The 17,308-nt window shown below is 46.6% G+C and overlaps 1 protein-coding gene across 3 annotated transcripts in view; it reads left to right on the top strand.

The window, feature by feature from the left end:
• The window catches only part of KIAA1549L (KIAA1549 like), a gene marked incomplete at its 5' end in the record, with an annotated part of 249,641 nt that overhangs the window by 176,662 nt on the left and 55,671 nt on the right, over positions 1-17,308 (top strand). For 2 of the 3 annotated variants that reach the window (XM_080931711.1, XM_080931710.1), the window contains 3 exons: positions 3,357-3,520; positions 9,910-10,094; positions 16,446-16,573. In XM_080931711.1, coding sequence (XP_080787837.1) covers positions 3,357-3,520; positions 9,910-10,094; positions 16,446-16,573 — 477 coding nt within the window. The remainder of the gene's footprint in view (positions 1-3,356; positions 3,521-9,909; positions 10,095-16,445; positions 16,574-17,308) is intronic. The other variant, XM_080931712.1, reaches the window with a different exon arrangement.

Raw genomic sequence — 17,308 nt, 5'->3', positions numbered from 1 at the left:
GGTTGAATGGATTCTCTCTCTTCTCAGCATCTGTCCAGGAGGGAATCACTTAGTCTGTGCTTACACTGTTTGGACCCTCTGGGCTAATGCTTATGTTAAGTGTGAACTTGAGCACACATACAGCTGTGGGCTCACACTTCCATTCGTGATAGCTCAGAAGGGACCTGTTTTAGAGAGATGGCCTTTCACTACCTGTCCATTCACCTGTGGCCCAGCATGAGAGTGTATGCAGGCAAAGGCTGTGTCATTGCGTCTGATGCACGAGGCACTCGGAGCTTAGGTACCATCCTTTCCTCTCTGTCCTCTATTGAACCTCTTGTGATTTAAATGACCACTTATGCCTCTTCACCTGGCCCATGGCCTCAGACATTTAGATCACATGCCAATGAATACATTATGTTTGTATGGCTTCAACTGACCTAATTTAAATACCATTTTGACCACTAAAGGAATATATTAATGTGCATAGTATAAATCCCCATTGAAGTGGGGGTGAAGGAATTTCATATATTGCACCAAAAAGAAAGTCATCCACCCCAACAATAAAATCGAATGAAAATCAGAGTATATAACTATCCTTTCCTATTAATTATATGCAGACATATGATTTGCTATATATGTATATATTGATAAATGTGTAATACATTTACATACAATATACGTTGGTACATCACACAAGTATCTCTATCAGGTGATAATATCCTGATCTCCATCAGGATAAAATAGCCTAACCTAAAAGAGGCATTAGTGACACTTTGCAGAGAGATGCTCTGAGCTTTAGAAAATGTTAACGGCACAGAACTCACATATAAATGCAAGCTGCTAAGAGCAGTAGCAATTAAATGCAATGTCAACAGAGGCACATTATCTAATGAGCTGTTTTCAGAAGTTAATAATGTGATTAATCGCTGATTGATACAAACCATAGAAAGAGAAATCCTTCTTCACTAATAGGAGTCAGAGCCCAAGGGCAGCCAGATAACAGGCAGAACATGGCTAACAAGGGACCAGCTGAAGTTGAGGTGGTTGAAATCAGAAAAGGGCCACCTCAATCCTCAGATTGTCCCCGTGTGGTGCATAACTGAGGGGCTTTTGTACTGCAGGGTCTAAGTCCTCAGCTTTGAGAGCCAGGCAGCCCCTAGAGTTCAGCGATTATGAAGACTCATGCTAACAAACATAGGAGCGCAAACTATAAAGTAGATTGTAAGTAAATTAGTTAAAGCATGGATTAATTATGGAGATGAGTTTTTTTTTCCTTCTACCTTGATCTCATTGCAACAGGTATAAGAGCAGTTTACACTGTTAACCTTTGAACTTCTGGTTAAGCACTCATTATAAGCAAAGCCTTGTCACAGGTCCTGGGGATGCCCCACTGACCAACACACACACACACACACACACACACACACACACACTTGTAATGGTGACAGAAAATGAGCGAATGCCCACGGGGACATGTGTTTTAGAGCCTTGCTGCTGTGAGCAGGGGTGTGGTACATAGGTATCACTGAGCAGCTTGTGGGACAGGCAGACCCCTGGAGAGCCTCGTGACACAGACAGGGTTCATGTGCAGGATGCTGGATGAGCAGAAGACACTCAACACCGCTAGTGAGGGGCTGGCAGCCAAGCTGTGGGGGAGGGCTGGGGATGAAAATGTCCTAGGAAGAACAGATCGGGTTCGGGGATAGAGAGTTGTGTTCTGGGACCCCTGAGATGACTTGGCGGCTAACTTGAGCCTAATGATCTTATTTGAGCCCCGGGATCTACCTGGTGGGAAAAAAAAGCGACAACTATTAGAAGTTGTCCTCTGTCCCCCAGCCTTAGTGACAGTGTCCCCTAGCTGGAGCAGCTAGGTGAAGCCCCACAGCCTGCCCAGTCTCAACACCTTCAGGGCAGTTTCCTGCCATAGGCAAGTTCCTCTGGATCGTTGGCTCCTTTCTAGATCACTGCAGATTTCACCTCCTTCCAGTGCGTCTTCTTCCTGTGGGCATTTGTCTGGACTCTTGGTTTTCTTAATCCACGTCTGAATTCAGTCCTTTTGATTTGGCTGAAGTATTTCCTGTGCGTGATCCTGGGTGCTCGCTCAGTCCACATTAAGCAATTCTCCTTTTTCCCACAATCTCCTAGAATAGCATAACCAAACATTTAAACATTCATGCCGTAAATACCCGTGTGCCCACCCCTCTAGAACCTGCAGTTAGCACTTTTATGGTTGCTTTTTACCCTGTATTGATTTATCTACCTCCCCTGCAACCCCTGCCGCATGTATTTCAAAGTGAGTCACAAACTCAATCCTAAACATGTGGCAGGTGAATCACTGACCAGCATTTACTATCTGCTTGTGACACTACAGTAAAATATATACACAGTGGGGAAGTATAAATCTTAAATGTGTCACCTGATGAGTTTTGACAAATGCATACAACTGCATGAACCAAATTATCACAGTACAGAGCATGGCCAACTCCCTGTCATCCCTTGGGGTGACATCCTGCCCTTCCCCCTAAAGACACCTGTGGTTCTCAACACTTAGCTCCCTGCTTTGTGTTTTCATTACTCTGGTTTTGAGAACAGGCTGATCCGTGTGATTAGTCTGAGGCCTTTCTACGCTTCCCAGACACCACTCTGAGGCTGAACCATCTGCTCATGCTTCATTTTTCCTCTGCTCACTCACAGGGTGCTGTTTCTACTATAGTTTGAGTCATCTCTTGGTGGCTCTTGCCTCCTGACTCCAACATACATGTGCATGTGTGTGTGCATGTGCATATGTGTGTGTGTGTGTGCGTTCGTGTGTAAGTGTGCGTGTGTGTGAATGGAAACCTACCATGTCAGCTAGTCTGGCTAGCCAATAAGTTCTTGAGATTTGCTTATTTATGACCCCCTCCCCCCTCTGCTCCACACAGGCACACACAGCCATGCCTAGATTTCTTCATGGGTGCTAGAGACTTGAATCAAGCTCCTCCCACTGAGCCCTCCCTCCAGCCGTTCCAACATCCATTTCTAATCCTCACATTTTTTTTTCTCTTTTGATTATCACCAGCAAGAAAAAAAAAAGGGGGGGGGACACTAATTGCTCTTCCTCTTTCTGCCCTTGGTAACAACAGTAGAGACAGTGTGAACTGAGCCTCTGCAGGGAACTACACTACAGCTCCACAAAGTGGTACTCGCATTTTACAGACAAGGAAGTTGAGGCTGAGGGAGATGAGCAACTTGCCCAAGGTCACACAGCTGCGGGGCAGAGGCTTTGGAGCTCTACCTTTTCCTGCCTCCTGCCTTGGGGTTGGGGGTTATGTCTGGGTGGCTTTGACCTACCTGGGGCTCTTTGTCATGTGCTTCTCACTGGCTCTCTCCCACAGCCGTGGTAAAGAATCCACCCAACAACCTGTGGATCATCGCTGCGGTGCTGGCCCCCATCGCCGTGGTCACCATCATCATCATCATCATCACAGCTGTGCTCTGTAGGAAGAACAAGAACGACTTCAAGCCGGACACCATGATAAACCTGCCTCAGAGAGCAAAGGTATATACTGGCATGGGGACGCCAGGAAGGCTGCCCAGGGGCTCTATCTGCCTTTCTCCCAGGCTTCAAAGGCTTATCAAGTACCTTCAGAAACATCATCACATCCTCATTTGGAAGGAGAACCTTTCCGTCATAATGAGCACATAGCACATGTTCTCTCCTACCAACTCTCTCCCACAAACACTTCCAAGTGGCTGATACACAGGGCATCCCTAGCCATCACCATATCCTCTCAAGGAAGAACCATTATTTTACAGATGGAGAAACTGAGGCATGGACAACCAGCAGTGAGAAAGATATGAGAAAAAGACCTTAGATATCATTTAATGATTGAATCCACCTCCTTGTACTAGTGAAAGAAATTCCTTCAACTCCTTCCTGGTTGCATGGCCAGGAAGACTAAGCCTGTAATGTCTGAGCCTCCTAGGTTGTTTGGGGGCAGATAACTGGGCCACGAAGGTGGCTCCCAGGAGTGAGATTAGTAAACCCTGAGGACAACTCTAGCCTCTTCCACCACACACAGGAAATAGACATTCTCCAGCCCAGCAGGGAGCCCTCACCAAAGCCCAGATGTGCTGGCACTATAACCTCAGCCTTCCAGCCTCAGAAACATATCTGCCTTCTTAAGCCTCCTGATTAATGGTATTTTTGTTGTTGTGGCCCAGACCAACCAAGACAAGGTCTATTGGCTCCTACACAAAACCTCTTTGGAAACACACACTCCCAGAAGTTTCTTTCTTCCACTGATGGCTCTGCTTCAGCCACTGTCAAGATAAACAAGCTATAGGGTTAGTCTGGCAACTACCAAACATCAGTTCAGTAGCTCGAACGGAGCCCGGCTGAGAGCCTGTCCTTCCTCTCATCCTCATGTCTCTTCCCCAGTCCCCTCAGGTGACAGGGGAGGGTGGACTGAAAACATTCGGAAGGCTAATTTGCCAGTCACACAGCTGCCTTTGTGATAGTCCCTGCGGGAAATGTCCAATCTGTAATACCCAGTGTTTAAGTACCGCCTCACGAGCTGCTGGCTCTTCTAGGTTCGTCACCTCATTTGTTCATCACAGCTGCCCTGGGAGGTAGGTCACAGTCGGGGCAGTTTTATTATTCTCACTAGCTGCCGAGAAATCTGGGGGAGAGACATCGGGACTTGTCCAGGCATACCACACGCAATAGAGGGGTGGCTAAGCCTGCCTCTCTCTCCCTCTCTGTGTGCTTGTGTGGCATGTTCACATGTGCTTGTGCATGCGTGTGGGTACCTGTGAATGTGTGTGCATATGTTGTGTGTACTTATAATTCGGGTATGTGTGTGTATGTGCATGAGTGTTCACGTATGTGCATGTTCCTGTGCACATGTGTGAGAGTGTATGTGTGTGTGTTCTGTGTGTTCACTGTGTATACTTGTCAGTGTGTCTTTCTCTATCACGTGTCACTTTCGGTTTTTCACAATCTTTAACTGAACCAAAAGCTTACTAAACGGCCCAGGCTGGCTGGTCAGTGAGCTCCAGGGTTACATATACGTGCCACCACACAGCTTTTCCATGGGCTCTGGAGACCCAAGCTCATTCTTCTACAGCAGACAGTTTAGCAACAGAACCAGCTCCCAGCCTTTTGGAGCTCACTCTATGTACATACACACTCTAAGACCTGGCGGGGTTTCTGTCCCCAGCTCTGAACCTCTAACCTCCTTCTGGCCGCATAGACATGTGACAACAAGTTATCATTTCCTCTGACTTCCCGTCCATTGCTCGGAGGGTCACACTGGCCTCTGCTCTGTTTGCACGAGCACAGCCCATGGGAGTATAAAAAAATCAAAGGTACTTGTATCACACAGTAAGTGGATACATCTGTGGGGAAGCTGGAGCTTGGTCAGACAATCAGAGGCACCAACCCCCAGAGAATGTCGTTCTGTGTCTGTTGACATAAGGCACCTGCTTCCCAGACACAGTGAGGTGTTGGAGAAAAGGGTCCACGGGAATTGCCGAGCTGTGAAAAATGAGACTGCTCCAAGACAGAATATTTCATTTCCATCTGAGCTTGCTTACAACGTGAGTCTTTTTAGACATAACAAGCAATTACCGGAATCACAGCCAAATCCAGGAATGCAAAATAGGCCATACTGGAGTTAGAAAGGGAAGCTTTGAGTTAAACCAGAATCTTTATCCATCTGCTGGTATGAGCAGCTTCCCTCCTGGCTTGAGAGCTCTCTGGAGCTGGAACAAACGAGAGGGTTGGTGGCTCTGCTCAGCTCCTTCCGTGTGCCTGACCCAGGCACCGAGCTTCTTGAGAGCCTTACCTGCTGCTGAGAATCAAGCTGACCTATGTGTGCCCCATGAGCTAACTGCCTATGCTCCTGTGGCTCAGCTGGCTGTCTCTCCCACAGTGAGACTGGGTGCGACACTTTAATTCCCAGAGCCCCTGTGTCTGTGTCTCAGGAAGCCAGCAGAGTGGAACAGCCTGCCTGGTTCTGCAGTCCTGCTGGGGAGAGTCAGGGACACTGCAGTGTTTGAGAGGCAGGGCTGCTGCATTGAAAGTGAGCAGAATGCAATGAGGGGCGAGGCACAGAAAGATCCCCATGGCCACCATCGGTAGCCAAAGCAGATGGCCACAGGGACTTCCCAGCATCCTCAGAATGCAGGCTACGGAGCCAGAGGAGATTCTGGGGCCCCTTCCTGAGACTGGGTAATATACTTAGCACGCTAAGCAGAGAAAGTGAATGAGGCTTTTCTGGGAGCTGAGGCCAAAGCGAGGACCCTACACCCTCTTCAGAGACAAGATCCACAGACACACCCTGTTGCCATTGTCATCAGCTGGGCATCTGCAGGGAGAGCACTGAGAACGTGGCGTGGCTTTCCTTACCTCCTTTCCTTTTAGTCACCCTTCTTTGTCAGGGAATCAGTGACCTTTCCTCCCAGCCTTTTCTTCATATAAAGAAAACGTTAGGAACAGGTGTCTTTAAGAAGAAAGTTGTTAGAGCCCGCCCAGATGCAGGGTGGACCTCGCAGGGCCTGTGGTGGCTGGCACAAACTGCTCAGGACAGGTTGTTCATCCCCTATGCACAGCTACTGCTTTCCTCTTTCGTACATAGTACCTACACGACCTTAGCATAATTATATTATCTCCTTGTGCCTCAAATTTCCCGTCGGCCTAATAGGGATGGTGGCACCATTTATGGATAAGCAGCTGGGACGATCAAGTGAATGAAGGTCTATAAATTGCTTTAAGCTACGCCTGGCCTATAAGAAATATCACATACAAAGGGACTATCATTGCTCCGTGTACTTTGTCTTAAAAAGTAATATAACAGTCCGCCTTTAGGATGATTGGAGGTTACTACTTCTACTCCAGCGGCAGCGGTTCCAGGGATTGAACCTAGTGCCTCTGCATGCCAGGTTAGTGTTCTGCCCCTCAACTATGTATCCCCAGTGTAGAGATTGTTCTTTGGATCTGGCTAGTGTATGGAACCACTGTGAGAGTGCTGTTGATTATTGAGGTTGAAAGTTACCAATGTGTGTCAGGTAAGCAATTGACTGGTCTTAGGTCGTTTTTAAGTGAAAGGTAAGTTGCTAACGATGGACACCTGGGAAGCTGTCATTTCTTAATACCTCTCTTTTCATCCACTCATGAGTGACCCAGACTTCAAATGTATCCAGTAAATAAAATGTGTGAAGGGTGAGGGGTCGAGTCGAGAGAGAGCAGCAGGCAGAGAGTGAAAATGGGAACCGGGCCTTCTCGTCCCATCGCTGGGTTGCTTAGTCTTGGCTGCTGGAGACTTCTCACACCCCATGGTGTCGGCCAGGGCAGCCACCAGGCCGGGCACAGTAAATGACGCCCAGACAAGATGGTGAGGACAGAGGGGACGGAGGATGTGGGATGAATCAGTGAATACTGGTTAGATGTTTTGGCACTCTATCAGCGTGGTCCTGGGTTCAAATGCTCACTCCACCTCAGACCCCTCCAATCCCAGCTTCTCCTTATAAACAGAGGCTCACGGCTCCACCCACCTTTGGGACCACAGTGAGGCTGCAGGGTGTAGTTTATACAGGGTGCTCTCCGCTGTACCAACAACACCGCAGGGGAATGTAAGGTGAGCTCTGTGGGGATCCGAACCAGTGATTCCTCAGTCTGTGACTCCAGCCCACACCACAGTACCCAACATAAACCGGTGCTGGTAGAACAAAGCTGAACAGAATCGTGGGATGAGGATGAGGAGTTGTGTGTCTGAAAAGGAGCGCAATGGAAACGAGGCTCAGCCAAATGTACGAGGCCTCGAACACCTTTGCAGATTGTGAATATGCAAAATGCTTCTCAAGAGGGAGCGGCAGTCAGGGGTGGAAGGGAGATAACCTTGGAGGTCTGTTGTGGGCGAGCCTGCTACAGTGGGCCTGGAGAGAAAGAAGCAGCTTCCAGGAACAGTCCAAAAGGTGAGCCCAGGGTGGTCCAACTAACCGTCTGAGGAGCAATGGATTTGTATTCCAGAGATTTCTGCAGGCTCCATTCTGCTTCTTGTGAACTGAGGAAGAAGAGGGAAAGGGAGATATCTTCCCTTAGCAGTCACTAATTTAGAAACCCAGACACCAGGTCCTGGCATCAGAATGCTACTGGTCATACTCAGGAGACTGTCTCAGATGAACTTACTCTTCTGGCTGAGCTTCATGGGGAACTGGAGAACTGTCCACAATGAAACTCCAGGTAGCTCTGGTGAAGAAGCTTTGCTGAACTTGCAGCAAAACCCCCGGCCCTGTTCGGGAACAGAGCAGTGAGGTATGACAGGTTTGTCATCCAATCCAGAGTGTGCCCTTTTAAATCTGGTTAGAGCAAGGCCAGGGATATAGCTCACTGATAGAGTACCTGCCTAGCCTGCCCAAGGCTGAAGGCTAAATTCCCCAGTATCACGAAAGCCAACACCTCAAACCAGGCAGGAACACCCCTAGCCTCATTAGCTGCCCGGGGTGGGTCTCAGAGTGCTAATGCCAGCAAGTTCTGATAGATCCTATCAGGAAAGTCCAGCCTGTAACATGTAGTTCATTCATGTGCCCCAGGACAGCAATCAATATAATCCCAACACATAATCATATGAATATGATTACTGAAAATATTATCAGGTTTTATTTGTTTGTTTGCTTGCTTGCTTGCTTGTTTTGAGACTTATTTCTGTAACTTTGCAACTTTTTGTTGCACAGTTCTTGAGTGTGAACTTTATAGATCACAAGGTGATGTCATCTTAATGGCTGGACCTGAACGGTGGCAAGTGAGTTTTGTCTCAATGCTTTCTTGATGATAATCAGATGGGCTGCCACCTAGCAAGGAAGCAAATAGGCAATATCCTAACAGACTGAGCATATGTCATGCATTTGACCCCAACTTGCGTTGCTGGCTTATCTCGGTGGCTCGGTGACACATCCAGGGATAGCTACACATGCCTCTTGGTTTTTACCACCCCGCTAATAGATGGTTGTGGGATTTTGCTCACAGCTGCTTCATCCACTTGGAGTTTCAGAGACCGGCAGAGCCTTGCCGCTTCCCCAAATGACTGGCATCAGCGGCAGCATGCTTCCAAGAGAAGTTTGGATCAAAAACTGACTCCCTATATTCCACGTGCTGTTCAATGACTATAGCTTCGCGCTGGGGCACATGTCTCCTGCTACTCAGATCTGTGCTCTACCTTACTGTACAAAGGGTGGGTGTAAAGCCAGGCACCCTTCATTCTTTGGATGAGAAGGTTAAGGTTTGTAGTCCTGCTGACTTGGTAAAATTGAGTACACATACTGTCAGACACAGGGATAACTAGGTATTTCTAGACAGGGGACAGTATGGAACCTGTAATATCTTAATTAACATACCCATGGTGAGTTAGCAGCATCTACTGACTTAAAGTGAGTGGTGCAGAGTCTTTAACAGAGGTTTCTTATTCAACACTGGATCACATCTTTTTTCCATGCTTCATTTTTCTGAACAAATTTTACCTACAGAGATTCTGTTTTATTTTATTCTTAGTCACGTTACATCCTACTCACTGGCCCCCTCTCAGTCACCCCCTCCCATAGTCCTTCACTCATCACCCTCTGAGCATCCCCCCACCCTAGTACTTCAAGTTTCTGCAGGGCGAGGTGCTCCTTTCCCACTGAAGCCAAACAAGACAGTCCAGCCAGAACATATCCCACAAACGGGCAACAGCCTTTTGGACAGCCTGCTCTGTGGAGAATCTTAATCTGGTAGAGTTAATGTGGATTCTGATTTTGCAAGAAAAAAAATGATAGGCAAATTTGAATTAACTTTCATACAGAAGGAAGCTGGGTTCCCACCACATATATTTTGCTGTCTGTCTCCTCTCAAAGCTGTTGCTAGAGACACCTTTCTAGAAGTATGACTTCCAACTTTCTTCTTCCTCACAGCCCGTGCAAGGCTTTGACTACGCCAAGCAACATCTGGGCCAGCAAGGGGCAGATGAGGAGGTCATCCCTGTGACTCAGGAAACGGTGGTCCTTCCCATACCTGTCAGAGATACTCCTCAGGAAAGAGACACAGCTCAGGATGGCAGCACCATCAAGACCGCTAAGTCCACTGAAACCAGAAAGAGGTAGGCATGGCCAGACTCCATCCTTTTGTCAGCAAGAGAAATGGTGGTGAGAGCTGAATCCCACTGTCCTGTTTCAAACCCCCTTGTGCTCGCTCTGGATATTGAAAAGAACAGCAAAGAGAAGATGGGGATCTTTGCCTGCTTGTGAAAGCCGCCCTCATGAGGACTCTTGGTGGGTCAGCCACAGCAGTGTCGAGGAAGCCCTTCTATTTATGACAACAAACTTGGCTCTGATGTCATACTTTGTTAGCACCTCTAAAGGGTACCTTTGATTCATGATGGTTGTGTTTTCTCCACAGCAGTGTTTCAGTACACTACTGCTTTCAGTCAGAATCAAATGCAGGGTTTGTATGAGCAAAAAGCTCTTGACAGAATTGACAGTGGTGAGCGACATATTAACTTCAAACCTCCACACTCCCATGCCTGTGCCTACACACATGCAAACACACACTTGTACACCACACACACAGCCATGGAAAAAGAGAAGAGAGAAAGGGAAATCACCAGAGCTCTTTGATTGGCATTAGAAGGACTGTAAAAATGTGTCAGGTTGACCCTTGTGATGGGGAGACATGGAGATCAATGACGGAAGAGCAAGTATGACAATGTATGGCGCCCACAGCGGGATCTGAGCAAAGCGCGATAGCAGAGACCAGAGACAACAAAGACACAAATGCTCTCCAGGCATCTCTCACACAGTGGTGCTGTTCCACTGAACCTCCAAGGCTGGAGGGTTCTGAGGAGGTGGGGATGGGTAGATATCATCTGAAATGGGGAAGGAAACACGGTAAGTACAGGCTTCTGCATACAGGGTTTTCCTAAAGTTCAGCCTTCACAGTAGTTAGGACATAGTAAAATAGGAAACCAGAAGACTTCCAGGCTCAGGAGGCTGACCTAATTCTGTAGGCCATGAGAAGCTTACTAAAAACTCTTCCAAAAACAGTGACATCTCGCCTGTACTTTTAGAACATTCTCAAGGCAATACAGATGATAGGAAAGATGAGGCTGGAGGCTAGGAGACTCATTACAAAGTCTTCAGTGGCCATGTTAAGAGATAGTGAAGCCAATAGCAGACCCCATTGGTTATCTGAAGCAACAGGCCTTAACAACTCATTCTCCCTTGCTTCCAAAGCACTGTGAAAGCTGGAAACACTCGTTCCTCCCTGCCTCCCATCCCACCCCTTCCCTTTATATGTACTGCCTATTTGGTGTTTACCATGTACTAGAGCTATCCCAGGGAACAAGACAAACTTTCTATTCACATGGAACTTAAAATCTGGTATGGAGAGATGGGGAGGAGGAAAGAGGGTACTGTTTTAGACAGGGAATCGGGAGATCTTAACTGTTAGCGTCATTTGATACGTTGGCCATGGAGCTTGCTGAGTGAGGAATGTTCCAAGCAGATGGAGCACTGTGTGCAAAGTCCAGAGGAAGGAAATTCTTGACGTCTCTGAAGAAAAGCAATATGGTCAAAAAGGCGGGTGTGCACTAGGGAGGAAATAGCATCACATGAACCAGGGAAGCTGCCTGTGGATGGTCATGTCACCTATTAGAGCCTGAAGTCAGACTGGGGTTGGTATTATAAGTAAGGATCAGAAGTCATGGGAGGGCTGGAAAAGAGAAAGATATGCTATGGTGTGGAAAAGGTTCACTCTGGCTCTGTGTACAAATAGACTACAGAGGGTCAGGATAGAAGAAGGAAACCCCTGGAGGCCCAGGTAAGACACAGTGACATGGTGTAATGCCATGAAGGAAGCTGGTGACAGGCTGCTGTCAGATTTGGAAATGGCTCTGCTATGCATTTGTGCTAGCTTATCAGTCACCCGTAGGTACACAAATGAATGTGCTAAGAATCCTTGTGAGTCTGGAGTTCCAAGAGAGGCTCAGAGTAGACATAACAGTTATGGGGGTTAGTGGAGTTCTGTGTCCCTGTGAGTCTGGGAAGGGTTGTCTAGAAGAGGCTAGGTATAGAAAGGAAGATGAGCTTCAAGAACCCAGCAGCACTGCAGTGATTAGAGGTGCAAGAGATAGCCAAGAATCATCAAAGGAAAGTGAAACACAAGTTAGGATGAGAGGAAGACCGGAGAGGAGAAGCTGAGAGGCAAAGCGACTTTCGGAAAAAGGGATGGTTCATATCAAACACAGAAATTCTGCACTGAAATCAAGCAACCAGGTTCTGTTTTGTTCTAAAAGCTCTTGGCACCTTAAAATGAGGAAGAGAAGAGCAGAGGGGTGGATTCACCTCATAACAAGGCAGAGAACATATGAATTAGCTATCTATTTGGCCATAACAGATCACTCCAAAACGGCAGTGCTTAAAACAAACTGCCAAGATCAGCTCAGGATTCGGGTGGGTCATTAGCTTGAGCACTGGGGGATGGTTCCGGTTTGAGCCAGTCTGGCTAATGTTATCCGGAGTCACCTGCACATCCATCAACTGATAGAAATTGAGTCAACTAGGCTCTTGATGCTGACAGCTGTGTCTGGGGTGGCCCATAACACTTGATCCTCTCTCCACGTGGACTCATGTTCTAGCAGACTAGTTTGTTTTACCAGGCTTTTTCACAAGGTGAGGGCCCAAAGGCAGAAAAAAAAAAAAAAAGCCCCAAATACAAAGTCTTGAGTCTTGGCCTCTGTCATGTTTATTTCTTTCCTGTTGGCCAACCAAGTCACATGATCAAGTTAGGAGACACTGTGGAAGATCTCCCAAGTTAGGATGCATGGAGGTAGGAAAGCCAAGAGGAAGGACTAATCCATTGCATTACCTGTAGTATTATTCTCCCAATGATCCTTGCTAAGCACAGTAAAGCTATGTTGACGACTCATCACCCATTTTAAAAAAATGAAAAGGAAGAATTACTAAATTCAGATATTGGTGTAGCACTTCTGGGAAGAATAAAAATACTTTCCTACCTATTCAAACTGAATAATTTAAATCCTGTAGGGATTCATTTTTGAAATTTGTTTGAAAACAAGCACTTCTCCTTGAGTTAGCAAGGGGGCACCTATTACTAATTAAGCTAATTACTAATTCCCATTTTTATCCAGAAACCTTAGCTTATACGATGGAGAGAAAGGGAGGAATAGCTACACTGCACCATGATTTCTACACTTGCTTCACTATTTCATCATAAAAATGTAATTTTGCTAAGGGCTCACCGTAGCCTTCCCCATAGCTCTCTCTGCTTGTGTATGTCTGACCATGGAAGTATAAGATCATTTGGGGGTGGGGGGGGAAGGTATGTGTGTTTGAGTGTATGCGTATGCATCCACATTGATGTGAAAGATAAATTTAATGTTTCTGTATGCACCCCAGCACTCACCAGTTGGTAGGTTAACTGACCATCAAGCCCTAAGGATGCCCACAGATGTCTCCGCCCCACACTAGGGTTACTAACACTCACCAAACTCAGGTCCACTTGCTTGAACAGCAGACACTTTACCAACCGTTTCCCCAGTACTGTTTAGGGGGATTGTAAGTACCATATCGAGGAGCAAACCCATTCTGAATCAGGTTTCTGATTTCCTCATCTTGCCATATCAGTTTCTTTGTTCCGGCTACCTGTGGACTGTCTACAGGCCCTCCCACAGTGGGTCTGCTAGATAACCCTCAAATTTTGCAACTGAAAAATCAATGACTTGATAATTATTGATATGCCTCAGATTTTCTTTAAAAAATATTTTAAACAGAAGTCTGAGCACTAGTCACAGCTAGGCTGTCCCGTATCTGCTCAGGTCCCTTCCTCCTGTACGTAGGCTTGGTGATGCTCTTCTCTGCAGGGGCTGGGCTTGTGGGTCAGGTCGAGGGTGACAGATAATCAAACTCATAGGAACAATAGCCATTTGAAATGAACTCTTGAACTAGTGATGAGCCGCACTGTTTAGTTGGTTAGTCCCTACCCAAGTCCCACATCTACCCACAGTTTCAGAAAGGGGACCACAGAGTTTTGCAACCTTAAATCTCAAGCTCATAGTTGGCGTGTATTAGTTTTCAAAGGTACTTTTACGACTGACTGTTATGTGCACACATACACCAGACAAGCACTTTCTATTTGGACCAGAAGTTTTGAGTTGAATACGCACTGTAAATAGAGGTTATAGACAGAAACAGACAAAGAAGAATGGACATTTTTCTCTACAGAAATGTGCTCGTTGACACCTTTCCTCAGAGTGAGAGAGACATCAGAAAATCCCTCCAGGATCAAATAGGCAAAGGGTATGAAAATGTTACCAAAAAAAAAAAAAAAAATCACTAAGCAGCTTACAAATGTAAAATAGATTACAAAATACTTTCCCCACCCAGAGTTAAATGGAAATAATTTTATCCAGTAAAGCCAGCTGAAGAGTAGGTGCTGTAAGCTTTCAGATTCTGAAAACAAGTCGAGGGCTTATATCTCTTCTCTGTCTCTCTTTGTCTCTGTGTATGCCCCTCACCCCCAACACACAAAAGCTTATGGTGATTAAATAGCTGTTGGGTACATAATTATATATGTAATAAATATATATTCAAGCAATTCCTGATCCACATTTTCCTACCTATGCTCTTTGTAGCACTGATGTGGTAAAATGTTAAAGATTTTTCAGCTACTTAAGTTGGGAGATGCTGCGTTAGGTGAAACGAAATGAATCCATGACAGAATTGATCAGAGCCTCTGATACACCCCTGCAGTTAGAGGCATCCAAAGAAGGATGCAGTGAGCGTTTCCCAAGCCCTGTGTGCTGGTGCTGAGTTCTTGTGTTCCACAGAACATATGTGGGAGGTGCTACTCTAGCCTTCACTGTTGCCGACCTTTAGGTGCTGTCTTTGTTAGGGTTTCTATTGCTGTGATGAAACGCCATGACCCAAAAGCACATTGGGAACAAAAGGGTTTATTTGGCTTATACTTCCACCTTGCTCTCCATTGTCTAAGGAAGTCAGGACAGGAACTCAAACAGGTTAGGAACCTGGAGGCAGGAGCTGATGCAGAGGCCATGGAGGGATGTCACTTACTGGCTTGCTTCCCCTGGCTTGCTCAGCCTGCTTTCTTATAGACCCCAGGTCTACCAGCCCAGGGATGGCACCACCCACAATGGGCTGGGCCCTTCCCCCACCAATCACTAATTAATAAAATGCTTTACAGCTGGATCTTATAGAGGTATTTTCTCTACTGAGGTTCCTTCCTTTTAGATACCTCTAGTTTGTGTGTCAAGTTGACGTAAGACAGCACAGGTGCCAACATGCACAGAACTGAGTATTGTAAACCCACACTGGTGATAGAGGCAGAGGAGAAGAAAGAGGAGTGTGCTGAGCACACCGCTCCCCTGCAATGATCAAGGGCATAGCTTCTAGTTAGTTTTCCACCACAAGCATTAGTTGTCTGCACTTTCTAAATGTGGGTAACTGTCAGTAGAAGAACAAGGGATCTGTCTCTAAGCATTTGTCCCCTGATCATCTTCCACACAGGAAGGTCAGTCTTTTCACTGTTTACCTCAAGGTGGGCTGTGAGGCCTGAGGGAGGGCACACTCCAGAAGCAGCAGCCAGGAGCCCATTTTCCCTCGAGGTGACAGTCCAGTCCTGACAAAGGAATGAAGGCCCCGTGACCTGCTCCTCTCTGAGGCTGCCGCCTGAGACATATGATTTTGGGATGAGGGTGACCTGTCACCATCTTGCTTATGCCTGGAAACAACTCTTGGCCTCCATGACTTTCACATTTCTCGCTTTTTGACCAAGGCGAGCCATCTCCAAATCAGCTACCATTATTACGACAGCGACCAGGTTTGAAGGCACTCGACAGAGTCTCTAGCACATAGAGTGTGCCCCAGCTGTTTGCTCTCAGATGTCAATAGACTCGTAGGATGCTTTGCCCAGAAAAGGGCAGCAAACGGTCTTTCCTGGAGGAATGTGCAGCCCAAATAAGTATTTCAAAATATAAGGAGTTACTAGTGGAGAGTGTGCTGGTGCACAGCTCTGAGAGATCCCATGATGGGGAGATTTAATCTACACTCATCACGTAGGTCTCTGCTGTGGTGAATAGGCTAAGAGTAGTGTGTTTTGTACGAATGGCTGAAGATGCTCATGTGACCTAAACAGTCAGCATCCAGAGAGCTGAATGAAACAGAGATGGAACTGTGGGCTGGGCTCACTGGACAGTAAGTGCACTTGAGAGCAACCAGCCCGGCCCCTCACCTGGGAGCGTCTGTGGGTGAACATGAGTGTAGGTGGCTTCTGTTTCCTTTGTCTCCCGACTCATGTCTTCTTTGCCATTGAAACTGGAAGGCTACATACATAATCTGTGCAAATAAAATAACCTTGAGAGGAGGCTGTTCTAGTTGAAACTTACTGTCTACCCTGTTGCTATGGTTACCTCCAGCAGGTCACCCAGTGAGAATGGCTCTGTTATCAGCAACGAATCAGGGAAGCCCAGCTCTGGGAGACGCTCACCCCAGAATGGAATGACACAGCAGAAAGTGACAAAGGAGGAGTCCAGGAAGAGAAACGGTGAGAAGCCGCCCCATCTAGTACCTTCTCTGCTGCTCCTACACAAGCACACACACACATGCTTTCACACATACACTCACACCCAGCGTGCCTCCATCTCAGGCCTCTCTATTATGCCCTATGAGTCCTAGAATCTTTTGTGAACTTTGAGTGGTTTCTGTATCCTTCTCTCTGAATTAGTCTCACCTCCTTAACCTCCCATTAATATAAAGTACATACTTATTGAGGTGGAAAAAAGAAAAACCTCTTTGGAACAAAGTGATGTTTGCTTAGAGCCTTTTCTAATTCTTGGGTGAAATGCCATGATTTTCAACACCATGTCCAGCAAACTGACAGACCTCCAAAATGCTGCCGATCTTGGAGGTTTTCCCCAACTTTCTTCTCTTAACCACTTAACAAGTTTCTAAGGTTCATTGTATACCCGTGAGTCTGACTAACAAGTCTGTCATAAGACAATAACAACAACAAAAGGAATTATAATAGAAACAAACAAACAGCTGCAACAACAACAAAAACCAACAAATCAACCTTGCTGGGCACAGCGTAGCATCCAGCAGTAGTTTCAGCTGCTTGAAACAGAAGGCTCCAGAGTCTGAGGCTGATCTATACAACTTAGAAAGACTCTGCCTCAGAATTACACAGCACAGTGGTGGAATGCTCGCATCCCCCTAGGCTCAGCCCCTACTACACCCTAATTAATTAGTGAATCAATCGGTGTATGACTGATTCTCCTGG

This window comes from Micromys minutus (genome assembly GCF_963924665.1).
Source record: "Micromys minutus genome assembly, chromosome: 17".
Taxonomy (NCBI): Eukaryota; Metazoa; Chordata; class Mammalia; order Rodentia; family Muridae; genus Micromys; species Micromys minutus.
This window is presented reverse-complemented; position numbering and strand designations above follow the sequence as displayed.